The 14,216-nt window shown below is 42.5% G+C and overlaps 1 protein-coding gene across 1 annotated transcript in view; it reads left to right on the top strand.

Annotated features, from left to right (window-relative positions):
• The first annotated feature begins 202 nt into the window (after positions 1-202).
• pcxb (pyruvate carboxylase b) overlaps positions 203-14,216 on the top strand; it is a 219,902-nt gene continuing 205,888 nt past the window's right edge. The window contains exons 1-4 of the mRNA XM_079295523.1: positions 203-515; positions 10,274-10,410; positions 12,522-12,615; positions 13,277-13,367. Coding sequence (XP_079151649.1) covers positions 514-515; positions 10,274-10,410; positions 12,522-12,615; positions 13,277-13,367 — 324 coding nt within the window. The 5' untranslated portion in view covers positions 203-513. The remainder of the gene's footprint in view (positions 516-10,273; positions 10,411-12,521; positions 12,616-13,276; positions 13,368-14,216) is intronic.

The raw sequence follows: 14,216 nt of genomic DNA, 5'->3' as shown, positions 1-14,216 counted from the left end.
ATAAATGGGGTTATGTTGGTCTCGAGCTCTTTAAATACTGCCGCTCGATGCGCGCTGTCATGCTCTCTTCCGTGATTGGCTGAGAGCAGAAGGGGCGGGCCTGATTGCGTCATGTCAAGGAGCGGGATGAAGTTTGTGTGTGTGTGTGAGAGAGAGAGCGAGAGAGATTACTAGGGAGTATGAGGCAGGCGCAGTAGAAGACTTCCATATCCAGCAGACGGAGACAGACGGTGCCAGCTGCTAGCAACTAGCTTCAGAGTCCTAGCGCCTTTGCAACGTATGAGGGACTGAGCGAGTGTGTGCGTGACAGCGTGCGCTCGGCCGTCCCGAAGTCACTCCGTGTGCTTGTGTGCGCGTGTATATATATATATAAACTCCCCTATCTCTCTCTTCGGAGCAGCAGCGTGTCGCGTTAGCAAACGCACACACAAACACTACTCGACTGTTTACATTCGGTGTCCAGTTACTTTCCAGCGGATTCACATCATTTACTGACACAGACGGAGCACCAGCATGTGAGTACTGATGGGTAGCGCGTGCGTGTGCGTACGAGTCCTGTATGTATGTGTGTGTGGCTGTCATTGAGTGCATTTGAAAGACAAACCCTTTCCTTCCGGGAGTGTATGAACGGCTACACGCCTAGCCTCGCTTGTGTCTGTCTGTCAACGTGCATGCTGACAGATGTTGTGTTAGCGTGGCGAGTCCTGTCACAGCAGCTACAGAGAGACGTTTACAACATGGTGTGCACGGAGAACTTGTTTAGAAAGTGGCTTAATAACTTTAGCTAGCTCCACTTTTTTTTCATTAATTAGTTTTAGCTGCATTGTGCACACGTGGAACTTTGTTACTAATCATAGCAGAATGTATAAGTGGGGTCACGAGGCTCTCAGGTCGCTGAAGGACACTCTTAAAACTTTTCAATGTACTTTTCTGTGAGTTTGCAGCAATGACTGCTTCTGTCACGGTTTACCCACGGCTACTTTTAATAACTTTAATATGGATGGTGAGGTAAAATAAAATGGGGCTCCTATTTACATGAAAATCCTGGCATTGAAGAGAGTAGAAGGCCAACGTGATAGGACCAACACTTATTTTTATAAAAAGGCATAAAATGTCTGTTTACATGTTGGAACTTGTACTTTGCAGAACATGCTTTGTTTTCTTGTAAGATGCACACCCAAGGAGCTTGTAGCTGAGTGCAATGGCCTGATTTCCCCCCCCCCCCCCACAGGTTTTCTGTGTTGCAGATTCAATCTTCACCTTTGAACCCGTGTGTGTGTTTGTTGTGTCAGAATCACGTGACTGTACAGTTTGTCCCATCACAGAGCAGGGGGAGGCCCAGTGGGAGCGCTGTAGTGATCAAGCAAAGGACATGTTATTCACAGTTTTACACTAAATCCTCCAGCACGGATGTGATCGGCAGGAGAACAACGCTGTAGTCTGCTCTCTTGAAGTGACTGTAGCGGCCTTGAGTGCTTGATGGACATGTGCCGTTCACTCATTCACCTTGATGTTATTACTTGTTGCAGTAATGCCAAGGTAATAGACTGAAAAGGCTCAAGGCAACTGGGACACATCCGTCATAGTTTTATAACAATGATACAGAGGTGTCATGGCTCCCTTTTACAAGAACTTACACTTCACACCAGTGGTGAGAATAAATGGCTGCGTCCTCTGCACTTTCACTTTACAAATGACCCTCTAAAGGGCCCGACACAAAGATTATTTTTGTACACTTTGTTGCACTTTTGCTCAAGTTTAGGTGAAGGATACTGCCAGCAGTGCATCTGTGCTTGCAGGCATAAATAAAAAGACTTCTCCGTTATGTGAAATGGTCCTTCAGCTGCGTCGTCTCTCAAGGTTTCGTGAGGTCAAAGATAGGGTTGGGTACCGAAACTCGGTGCCAATATGGCACCGGTTCCTATACATCCGGTATCTACCGGACCGAAACGTAACGCAGATTTCGGTGCCTCCTTTCGGTGCCTGAGCCGATTGAAATACTTTTTTTACACTTCTCTGATGACTCCGTCCTGGCAGCAGGACTCGGTCCTCCGCTCCTCAGTATTATTACAACGGGGTACTTAGCGCTGCCGCTCATAAGCACAACAACACAGGCATGCGAAAGCTGCTTCTTCTCCTCCTCTGAGGTGTACTTGGCGGTTGGCAAAATAATTGCTGAAGTTTGAAGCTGTAGTGTGTGTACAGAGAGTGTGTGTTAGGGCTGGGCGATATGGCCTAAAAAAAAAATCTCCGATTTTTTTACAAAAAATCCGATTCACGATTTAAATCGATTTTTTTCCCCCAAAATTTTTTGCAGATGACAGAAGCTGTTGAAAACAATTTTTTCTTTTATTTTGTGATGATTTTCCCAAGTAGGTTGATAAAAATAAAGTGCAAACAAAACCTGAACATTGTAGAAAGGTGCCTGTAGTATACAAAAAGTATTTGGTCACTCTTTTGTTTGCCTGAATCATTTAAATATAAAATTAAATTAAACATAACATTAAATGGCATTAAATAGTAGCCTTCCATTGTAAACAACTGTGCAAATGTAACTTTTTACAGTAAGCTTTTCTAACTGAATACACTGATACAAACACAGCATGAAATAAAATGTATATGACCCTTTAACATTCACATTTTCAAAAGTGCAACATCTGATCTAACATCAACATAACATATTTTGCACAGTAAATAAGTGCATGTAAACAAAATCAAGTGCATTCACAACATAACCAACAGTATTAAACAGTAGTGCATGTTTTTTCTAAATATTTTTTGCCAGGAAGACAAGCCTGTCTACTACCTCTGGCTTCAGGCATGCACGGTGGCATGTAACAATGCCCCCCCACACACTGAAAAGCCTCTCAGAGGGGGCACTTGTAGCTGGCACAGAGAGGTATTTCTTTGCTAAAGTACTTAGCCTTGGAAAGTTAAGTTGGTGACGCTTCCACCAGTCAAGTGGATCGGTGTCTGGGTCAACCTGCTGGACCACAGGTCAGTTGTTGCGGAGTAGAATGACATCCCCTCCAGCTCCGCAGAGATCCTTTGGCGTGTACTATTGTACAGCCGAGGCAAGGCAACGTCAGAAAAATGTTTACGGCTTGGTAGCACGTACCTGGGGTCCAAAGCTTTGAGACGGTGAATAAACCCCGGCTTTTCCACGGTGTATATGGGCACCATATCTTTTGCGATATACATCGCGACTGCATCCGTGATGGCTTTCCACCGTGTGGAAAGCAGTGAAGCTGCTGGCCGCCATTGTTTTAGTTTGTAAACAATGCGCGCGCACTCTACTACGGGAAAAAGGGGTGGGGGCGATTTTCTCGATTTTCAATAAAACACATCGCCTTAAAGCACACATTCGAATTAATCGATTAAATCGATTTATCGCCCAGCCCTAGTGTGTGTGTGTGTTTGGTATTTATTTATATTTATTTAAGTATACTGTAAACTGGTAACAGTTAATATATTGTTCATAGTTAAAAAGTTTGAAGCTGTAGTTTGAAGCCAAGTGTTTTGTATTTATTTATATTTATAGTGTACTTTAAACAGTTAATATATTGTTCAATTTGAAGAAAAAAATATCGGTTCAGGCACCGTTTAGGTATCGTTTTAGCACCGGTATCGGAAAACACCCAAACGATACCCAACCCCAGTCAAAGATGGTCTGGTAGTAATATGTCACTTGGGAAGCTCTCGTGCTCTTTGCAGCCCCTCACCCACATTAGCGCATGAGAACTGCAGCATGTACAAGAAATGTCCAAGTGTTGAAAATCAGCTACACATGGACCCCTCTTGGTAACCTCCAGTTATACAGAGAGCAAATATTTTCACAGACGAAAGGTGAATCCAAAGCAAGCTTTTTTTTTTTATTTTTTATTAACAATTGACATTTTAAGCGTTCCTTTTTACAGAGGAAGTACCGTTTGGCCAGTGGTGTATAAAGTACCCGAAAGCCATACTTAAGTAAAAGTAAAGATACCTTACTGGGAAATGACTCCAGTAAAAGTCACCTATTAGAATACTACTTGAGTAAAAGTCTTAAAGTATCTGATATTTATTGTACTTAAGTATCAAAAGTAATTTTCTGGCATTAAATGTACTTAAGTATTGAAAGTAAAAGTACAAGTAAATGCTGTTAATAAAAAAGCAAAGGGTCAGAATTCTGAGAATGATGAAGTTTATTCTTTTAAGTGCTGTGGCACCATGACCAAGGACATGGAGCTGTGTTGAACATAATTGGGTTGGCTGTGATCCATTCAGGAGCAACAATGTTCAACATAATATATTGTACACAAGTATACTTTTGCATCTACTATGAACTTATCATCATAATTCTCCGAAAAGCAATATGACACTATGAAGGAGTTGTAACAGTGCGTTTATAAGTCTGCTCATTCCGACCAGAGGATGTAGAGGGCAAATGCATAATATTATGTTCAGCAAAAAATATCCACTTGATGCATCAGGTCAGTGTTTAGAGAAAGGACGCCTGCCTTGTGAACTCCTATGGGCCTGATTTGAACACAATAGATAAAGGTTTTGCTCAAGCTGAATCTGCAATTGGGCGACTGCTACCATCATAACTCCATCTGATCATCCACAAAATGACTCAAATATCAAAACATGATCAATACTAAAGCAGCACCCCAGTCATTACTTGAAACTGAAAAATGTTCTGTTCATCTTCAAAAGACAATTTTATTAGACTGTAAAGAAGTTACATTGTACATGTATTTATTTGTACATATGGGTACAAATAAAGGTGAACCTGTAGCAGTTTCATCTGACGTCAATGATCCTGTAACTTGTACTTTGTTACAGTTCTTTTTTTTTTTACAGTTGCTGACCTTGCGATGTTCAAATGAGTAACAGCTTCTGTTTATTTCTATTGAGAGTTGAAAACAGGGGAATGTCTTTTGAATGGTTAATGATTTAATGACATTTGTTGCAGTAAGAAATGGTAATTTTCCAGGTCCTTTTCACTATTTCTTGTTTCGGTCTTTTCAGCAGAGTTTCCCAGACTGCTTGTGAATCCGATCTACCTTTCCACAAGCTCGACGTTCTAACCTTTGTTCCACCGCTCCCACTTTTTAGTCCATTCACAAGCTTTTGATTTTGTCTACACAACCGCCGTCATCCACGGGAACCTTGTTCCTGCTATCTGAGCATGTCCTGCTGCTGATAATTGGCAACCCGAACCGAATTCCTGCACTCTTCCGTGCAAGGAATGACTTCAGGTTTCTAGTTTCTGACAGTCTGGCTTGTACTACTTTACTCAGTCTATTGTTGCATAGTCTCGGAGGGACTTTATTCATCTTAAAGGAACTTTAAGGAGGACAGAAGCTGATCTTTGCTGATCTCCTGTTTGGTTTGTTTACATTTCGATGACAACTCACTGGAAATTATTGCAATTAGCACAGAAGGAATGATGCGTTTTGGCTGCAGTGAGTGCAAGGACAGTGATGGAGGTTAGCGACGGTAAAGTGTTTGATGAAACACTATAATTAGCTTAGTGGAGTAATGTTGTTCACCCGCGAGCCATGCTTCGTATTGTTACCTCACCTAAAATATATATGTTGATACAGTAAAAATGCCCTGTCATACAAGAGAATTCACTTGCTTTTAAAGCGATTTGTTCTCCTGCAGTTTGGTGCTTGGCAAGACTCTCCCAGCTCTAGTTTTAATGCCGGACTCGAGCATTAAGGAATGTCAGTTATCCCGAGAATTAACTTTAAAGTGACAGAGAAATCTCTACAAAAGCAGTGTGCTTCCTACCCTTGATAGTACACGATGCAGGGGACATCAACAGGGAAGGGGCTACTTCGACAAAATATCAAAGTCCATTTATCTTAACTTCTTGGCAGTCCTGTGTTTTCAGGAGGGTGTTTCACAATAATACTCACCCCTTAGTCATAGAGAGAGTGTCATCTCATGCTCGTCATTTGGTGCAAAGAATGAAAAAGCTAGATCCTCTGTTGCACAAATGCTGGCAGATAGCCGGTGTATTGATTTGCCCCGAGATCAGTCAATGAAGGCAAAGTAAATGTGGGAGCTGTGTGTGTTTTTGTGTGTCAGAACGAAACTTTGATCTCCAGATTAATGTGTGAACCAGAAGTCACCTCTGTTCTTTGACGCCTCCCAACACACACGCCGGTCTCGGTGACCTATGGCCTTTAGGTGGAGACTGAGGACGGTCTGATGTGTGCACGCGCGAGTGCATGTGTGTCAGACAGATATACACTGAAGGCTGAGCACGGTTTTGGTTATTTAGGAACTTTAGTTTAACTTTTTCACAGTGCTCTGCCTGTAACGTAGACAGTCAGACAGTGTGGTTTGTTGCCCACCGATTCAAATAGCGACTTGTTGAGAAACAGCCAAGCCCTGAACATAATTTACATTAAGTGTCTCTACTTGAGGTTCATACCTAAACGTTAACAATGAGGGGTCTGCAGCTGGTTTTAAGCCTCCAGATTGAATGTTGTGTGACTAAATGCTGTTGCTGAATAACTTGGGCCAGACTTCTGCCCTCTGGTTTGAATTGTTTCTGTTTCCTGGGAGGCGGAGGGAGCTGCGGTGCTCCATGATCACGGTGACATAACTCTTTGAAAGAGATGTTTTAGTACCTTTTTATGGTATGAGGTAAATCATTGATTTAAATGGGCTGGTTTGAACTGGGATGGGTCATTGGTGTCTGATAAAGAAGACAACCCCGTCTCACCCCGTCTCACCCTGTTTATCCTTTTCTAGACTCGCTCAAACACAAAGGTCACAGGTAATAGGGACCCTTTGAAAGGTCTCGTTAGGGAAACGCAGGGTTCTGGCCTTAACATATCAGATGGATGTTACTTCACAAATATCTCTGCTTAGGAAGTCTTGATGCTCATTACATAAAACAAGTGCTTTACAATCGGACTAACTGCGATATTAATTTAGATTTGTGACTGAAAAGATACCAGTTGATGATTGGCATGCTTCTGTGTTGGATCAGTCCATATCGGGGTGAAAAGACGATGACTGATGGAGTTGTATCTGCTCAGCACGACATAATAAAGCTACTGTAGTTGAGGCGGCAGCCACTAGGCGGCTGATAAGGTGGATATTTATGGCAGTAGCCACCGAGCAAGTTGAATTTTATCGCATTGTCACTCAAGTGATATTGATTTTGTTTTTAGTAAAAATGCGCGATGCTGATGTGGACGGTGATCTGAGAGCATGAGCACTGAGCCGTGAGTGGAGTTTAGTGCTGGTTTTTTTTCCGTAGTGGTCCGTGTTGCTGTGCTTGCCATGAGTCAGCAACAAATGGGGGGGGTGTGTCACCGATCACATGTTCATTTGTTGTGGCTCAGTAAGAAAACTTTCCATCATTGTGAAGGCCGAGATAGGAGCGGCTTTATCTTCGTTCCTTTATCTTTAAGGCTAAATCCCGATTAACAGTTTTATTTCTGAAGCATTCTCCAAATACACAAAAGGAGATGAACCAGCAGGAAGGGAGGTAGTGAGCTACATTTCAGAACCGTTAAAGGGTTTCAAAAAGGGAGAAATGACCGAGAAATAGAGGAGGATATGCTGAGGACAGAGTAGTAGTATTAAGAAAGGTAGCGATAGTTTGTCACATTTCAAGTCGCCTGTTCAACAGCATCACCGTCTAGAAGTTTGTCCCCAACAATCATTGAACATTAGGAATGCTGTACTTCCTCTTTCTGGGTGGATTTCTAGTCTTTCGATCAGCTGTTTACAACATCAGCATATTACGAATGTGAGAGTCATCACTGCCCAGCAAGTCTGTCTCCACTTTGTCCCAGCTTTGAGGAGATCAAAGAGCATTTTCGATTACAGGCCACATCTTGAATGAACCATCATCACGCTACATGCTGCTAATCATTTATGACTGAACTCGATGCATGCTGGTGCCGTGACTATTCTGTTATTAGACGCGTTTCTGCAGAATGTCACCTTTTTTATAAACCGATTTTAAAGGATTGCTCGTTTGAATTTGACACCCAAACAGGAGTTCTGCTTGATTGTAGTAGAGCTGTTCAACATTCATCATGTGCTAGAACACTTGGTTATTGTAATACGTAGATAAATATGTCGTCTTTATCGGGGCTTTAAGACTGTTACAACTAAGAGTCTGGTCCCCATATCCACTGCTAATATAGTGTGTATCTGTTTTTTCTTTAAATCAGAGACCATATCACTCACCAGTTTATAACGGGTATACTTCTCTGGTAAGAAGCTGTGCTTCAGCTTTATTTGAGAGAATTGAATGCAGGACTCAGGTGGTATTTGACCTGTTTTTGCCCGTCTGCCTTGTCCTGTCCTTTGTTTCCGGTCTGATGCGGTCTCCCTGTCTTATTCAGGCCTTGGGAAACTGTATCGGTTACAAAGTGTGACGCTGTTGCTGTTGTGTGGATGCAAGATACTGTTTCAGCCTGAGCTTCCACTGCGATCAGGCTTCAGACGGTCGTTAACGTGTGATCCGTAGCTAATTCTTCATTCATTCCGTCATTTACCGAGATTATAAGTCACGCATCGTCATATAAGACTCACCAATCTAGATTTTAAAAAGTTCTCACTGTAAAGGACATTTTGAGTGAAAAGATTACCTTTGCCATCCAATCAGGCTGATCTAGTTTCGCAACAGTCGGTCCACATTCTTTACCCAACTTCCCCTGGACACCTCTTGCAATGTGAGGTATTGAAAATGCTTTGGCAGACATGTTTCAGTGGGTGATTAATAGGAGCCTTTTCTGTGGGATTTAAAGCATTAAAGCAGCCATCCTGCTTCACACGCATGAAACGGGTGAATTGAGTTGTGCTGTTAGCTTTAATGCACTCATGTAGGTCACTGTTACAGTTTGTACAGCACTGACACCGCTGTTCATTATCTTTACATCTATACAGGACACGTGTGGTAATTCACCTTTAAGTGAAACCCTGCAACCACGGGTAACAAACAGGAAGTGATTGTGCAGAATGAGACTTCATTTGGCTCAAAGAAATTGAGTTATTTATTTTTTTTGTCTGGGTCCACGTTACCGTGTAAAGTTTGGAGAAGATGCCGGCACTCGTTGTGATCTGAGGCTCTTCAGATTAATGTTTATATATAATAGATATAATTTATATGAAAGTCTATGATGTGGCATTTGCAGTTGGTAGTGGTCTCCATTGGTTGCATTGCTGTTGTTTGACCACAGTGTGGCAGCAAAGCACTGTCTGTGAGGTGTAGCCTCGTCATCAGAGAAGAAGAAGAAGAAGAAGAAGAAGAAGCCTCCACCTCTGCAGGGTCGCCATCAAACAGCTCCAGCACCAGTAAAGCTGCCTGTCTCCACACAGTGAACGAGCCACGCGCTAGGCTACAGTTGACTGTGTGTTTGGTGATTGTTGAGAGTGAATGCAGCCATCAAAGTGTTGGGTGCAGTTTGTTTGTTGTGTTGTCTCCCTCATGCTGGATAGTTGGATGGTTCTTTTTGTTTGAGTGCAGTCGTTCTAATCAAGTGAGGGCAACAGATTCTCATCTGAGACAGACTTTGGAGTGTCTTTATTTAACATTTATTCATGTGACTGTTCCACTTTAATGGCCATAGTTGCCGTTTAATTTTTGTGATTTGAAGAAAGAAACCTCACCACAAACGCACCGTGAACTTGCTGTCTTTAATTTGATGCAGCTGATTGGCTAACTTCCTCCTTCCTTTTATGGAAATCAAATCTTTTTGAAAGATGTTTTGATCTGCGAGCTGTCATTCCAAGATTTATGCGATTGTGCTGTTTTTCTTATTAACGACTACTTTATAATGTCAATTGTTACTTGATCCTTTTATTGTATTTCAATGTTCTCTTTTCCCAAACTGTCACATCAACAGAAGTCGGGCTCACAGCTCTACAATTCTTCCCTCGTAACACTTTTTCTTCCCGAGTACTGGAATTATCCAAGATTCCTACTGAATGTCAGGATGCGAATTAAAATGTCTGAAGAAAATGCCATGAAAGGAACACGCAACCCTCGGCAACAACTTAATAGGGCTCGGCACTTTAGTGGATTTAATCTCTGTAAGCAAGGCTCACTCCTCTTGTTTAAACACTTTCAAAGCATTATCGTCTTTTTTAATTATTCCTGAAAGCATCTTTCTTTTTCATCAGAGACCGCACGTAGCAAATGTTTTCTAGATGGAGACTGTAAGACAATAAGAGTTCTTCCCTTCACGTATTGCTGTTGTATAGAGACTGTGTGTATGTTTAAACATTCTCTCTCTCTCTCTTCCTTCAGGATGTTGAGGTACACCGTGGTCCGAGGCGGCCTCGGCCTGCTGGCCGTGAGGAGGGCGTGCCTCTCCCCCCGCTTCTCCCACTCTACCCCGCGGAGCGAGTATCGACCGATCAAGAAAGTCATGGTGGCCAACAGAGGTAAGACCGCCTCCGCGTCCCATCGGCGCTAAATCACCACTGAATGAGACGAGCCATTCAGATAGCACCATTAAAGTCAACATGGTTTAAATTATAAAGTTACGGCATTTACAATCTTCTCCAGGCAAAATAACAGACTCTCAGACTCTTTAATATTTCATGGCCAACATTTTACTTGGCACGTGCTAATATTTAAGCACACATTGTATGTGGGCGGCTTCACAAGTTAACTTTGTTTGCTTTGACCATAAAGCGCTCATTTCTTTTGTTAGAATATTGGAAACGGAGGTAGAACTGCACCCACAACCCTCGCTGTTTGCTAGGAAGTTGAGTTTAAGGGTGTATGTATTAATCCGTTTTTTGAATTTATTGTTATAAGTACACAACGTCACAGATGTTTTCTATTTATTTAAATATTACTGTTCATATATCAGTGAGACCTGTTTTATTATGTTAATGTTTTTTTTTCTTTTCCTTCATGTTCCTTTCCAAGCTGCTAGAAATGTCCGTCAGTGGGGTCTGAATGGAAATATAATTCTAGAGAATCCAAGAGTTTTCGAAACACTAAGCAGTCACCAGCAGCGTCGTTGCATGCAGCGTCCGCATGACTGACGTGCTTTGGTAATGCTTGTAATCACCGGACCGCTAGCCTGTTGATGCTGTCGCATGAGGCTGTCGCATGACGCTGTCACATGTGCAATTACAGTGACTCCGCCAGGCGACGTGCAGGATTAGAGTTACAATTAAATGCTTTTTATTCTAATTGCCTTTCAGAGCCTCCCACTATGTTCATACCTGCGGACACATTTAAAGTGCTTGATTCGGTTCAGTTTTATTATTTCATATATATATATATATATATATATATATATATATATATATATATATATATATATATATATATATATATATATGCCATATATATATATATATATATATATATATGCCATATATATATATATATATATATATATATATATATATATATATATATATATATGCCACTCACACACTTTCTGAGACACAGCAGGGCTTTCCGTCAATCTCTCTCCCTCACATCGGCGTGACGCGATATCAACACCGCATTAGATCACACTGCAGCGCACCGGACCGTGCTCGGCTTCGGTGTGTGTGCACGTGTGATGAAAAGAGAGGCTGGACCATCACATCATATCAGGATTCCACTTCACCAAGCACATCTCCTCTCTCTGCTTCTCTGGTCTTTTCACTAATATTCTCCTTTCCTTTCTGCTCTCCTCGTCCCCTCTTACCTCCTCTCTCCTCATGTCCTCTCTCCTTCCTCCCTTCGCTTGCTCTCCCTGTCTTCTTCCGCACTTGTCGGATGTGATTTTCCTCTGAGCCCCTTGCTGTCTTTCTTTCAGAGTTAGCTCCTGTTTGCTGTCTTTTTTGCAATCCTTACTTGGTATCCCTCCTCTTGGTTGTCCTCCAGAATTCACTTTCTTTCTTGCACTCTGTTTCCAATGCAGTCCTCAATCATTTGAATGCTGTCCTCCCTTTCAAGCAACACATCTTACTAGTCTTCAGTGACGAAACTTTTTTTTTTCTCTCCCCCGGAATGTGTGTTGTTTAATAAAACCAGTATTTGGCTCCAGTGACAGCAAGATGAAAGGCAGACAAGTGTTTTGTTTGTCTAGAGCAGAGATTCTACACTGTTCTCAAACTTTAGAAGAAACGGCAGACTTATTGCAGTGGCGGTTGATATTTTGCACGGTTTGATGAAGAGCACCAGATGGATTTGTCTTGTTTTCATGTGTGGCGTAAAGAAAATCAAAGTTTATTTTATTCTCTCAGTGGAAGCTGTTTGTCGCGAAATAGGGCCAATGCCACAGTATGTTGATAAAAGTCATGTAAAGTGTGTGCTTATGAAAAATAGATGAGAGAATATGAACTACAACCTCCCGCTACACACAATCTGCTAAACTGTGGATCAAAAGTAAAGACTCATCTAAACATTCTGGAGAATAAGAGAGGAAGAGCAACATTCAGGGAGGAAGAGGAAACCGCTTTGGCAAAATGAAGCAGAGCAAATGAGTAAAATGACCACGTCCTGCACCGTCCGCTCACCACGTTTTGTCCTCCTCTTCTTCCAGGTGAAATCGCCATCCGCGTGTTCAGAGCCTGCACCGAACTGGGGATTCGAACCGTGGCCGTCTACTCCGAGCAAGACACCGGACAAATGCACAGGTGCTGAGCTCTGCTACATTGGAGCCCAATGTGGTCCGCACAAGGTTTAAGTAAAAGGAAGCGTAACCGACAGATGTCTCGGTAAACTGCTGCGGCATATCGACCGGTTGATTAGAGCCAACTGCAATTAAAGGGAAGCTTGAGGCAGCATTTCTCTCCTCTCCAGCGCCTTGGGCCAGTTCACTGTTTGGCGCTCTGTATTAAGCAGCGACATAAGTATAATTGTATTGACATTCAGGCGATCGCTCTGCTTAGTTTACATGCACAACATTGTAATCTGCCCCACTGTCGGCTTTCTCCATTCCGCCCTGACTTTCTAATGCCTCGCGTCTTTTAAAATGCCTTTCTTTGACTAATAAAGCTCGTTATGTGCCTGCACCACCTGGTTCTGCCGATCCTCCCGCCTCCTTATGAAACATAAGCCCAAAGAAGGCTGATTGGAGGACTCATTTGAGTAATTAAAACAGGCTTCATTTGACTAAGTACCGGTGCCCACTCCCGACTGAGCTCGGATATGCCGCCTAATGGTTGTGTGCTTGAGAGCTGGTGCACATCTGTGTGTTTTGTTTGCTTTTGCTGCCCCCCCCCCCCCCCCCCCCCCCACCCCCACACCGCCTTCCCCATCGCACTGAAATTACATCCTTCGCCCTTGTCTTCACAGGCAGAAGGCAGACGAGGCTTACCTGATTGGAAAAGGTCTGGCACCTGTTGCGGCATACCTGGACATTCCAAACATCATCCAAGTAGCCAAGGTAACAGATTGTTGTTAAGAAGTGTTTTTCCTTCCTAAATGTCACCACGGTAAGCGTAGGATCCAGCATTTCCTCAAAGATGTTGTTGAATGCCTTTGCCAGGTCCCCCCAAGCCTTTTAACACTCGTCTCTTAGAATGGAAACATGGGTCACAAGTATTCATGGAGGTCAATAATGCGGGCCATCTTCATACAATGAAAAGCTTGTGCCTTGGCTGATCTCAGGACAACATTTACACGCAGCATACACTTCACTTCGTTGGCTCCATCTTTCACGGTGGAGTGGTGCCAATTGTAGCCTTCAGATTTTGATGAGATGGAGTCTCTCCACGTTCAAAAACTTAACCAAAATATAATATGTCTTGATTTAGCATTGAAGGAAAAGTGCAACACTTTGCTTATTTGCTTTCAGTCTCTTGTCTGTGCGTTCATTGCAGTGCTGGAGTAGTCAATTATGTAACTTAGCATAATAATAATACAATGTAATAATAAGCTTTATTTACACAGCACTTTTAAGTGCTTCATATACTTCAACCAGGATATGAACTAGATTTTATTTTCTCTACCTAGGTTTTTCCAGCAGGTGAAATACTCTGTGCTGGTTCACCTTACTTTTGATCTTTTAGGAGAACCCATCTCCCTTCCTGAAGTTGGAAGCTGTCATTGAGGCAGTACAAATTACAGTGGCATCAAAGTAGACTGACAAGAGACGGGCAGATCCCTTTTACTCCTTTCTGTTCACCCTAGGTCTATATTTAGCCTGGTTGGAAGGAAAATAAAACGACTTCTCTCCGTCCATCCCTCAAACACTGTTCATCTCTTCCTTGTCTCCTTCCCTTTGCCCATCGTT

The sequence above is a fragment of the Melanostigma gelatinosum genome (assembly GCF_949748355.1).
Source record: "Melanostigma gelatinosum genome assembly, chromosome: 23".
Taxonomy (NCBI): domain Eukaryota; kingdom Metazoa; phylum Chordata; class Actinopteri; order Perciformes; family Zoarcidae; genus Melanostigma; species Melanostigma gelatinosum.
This window is presented reverse-complemented; position numbering and strand designations above follow the sequence as displayed.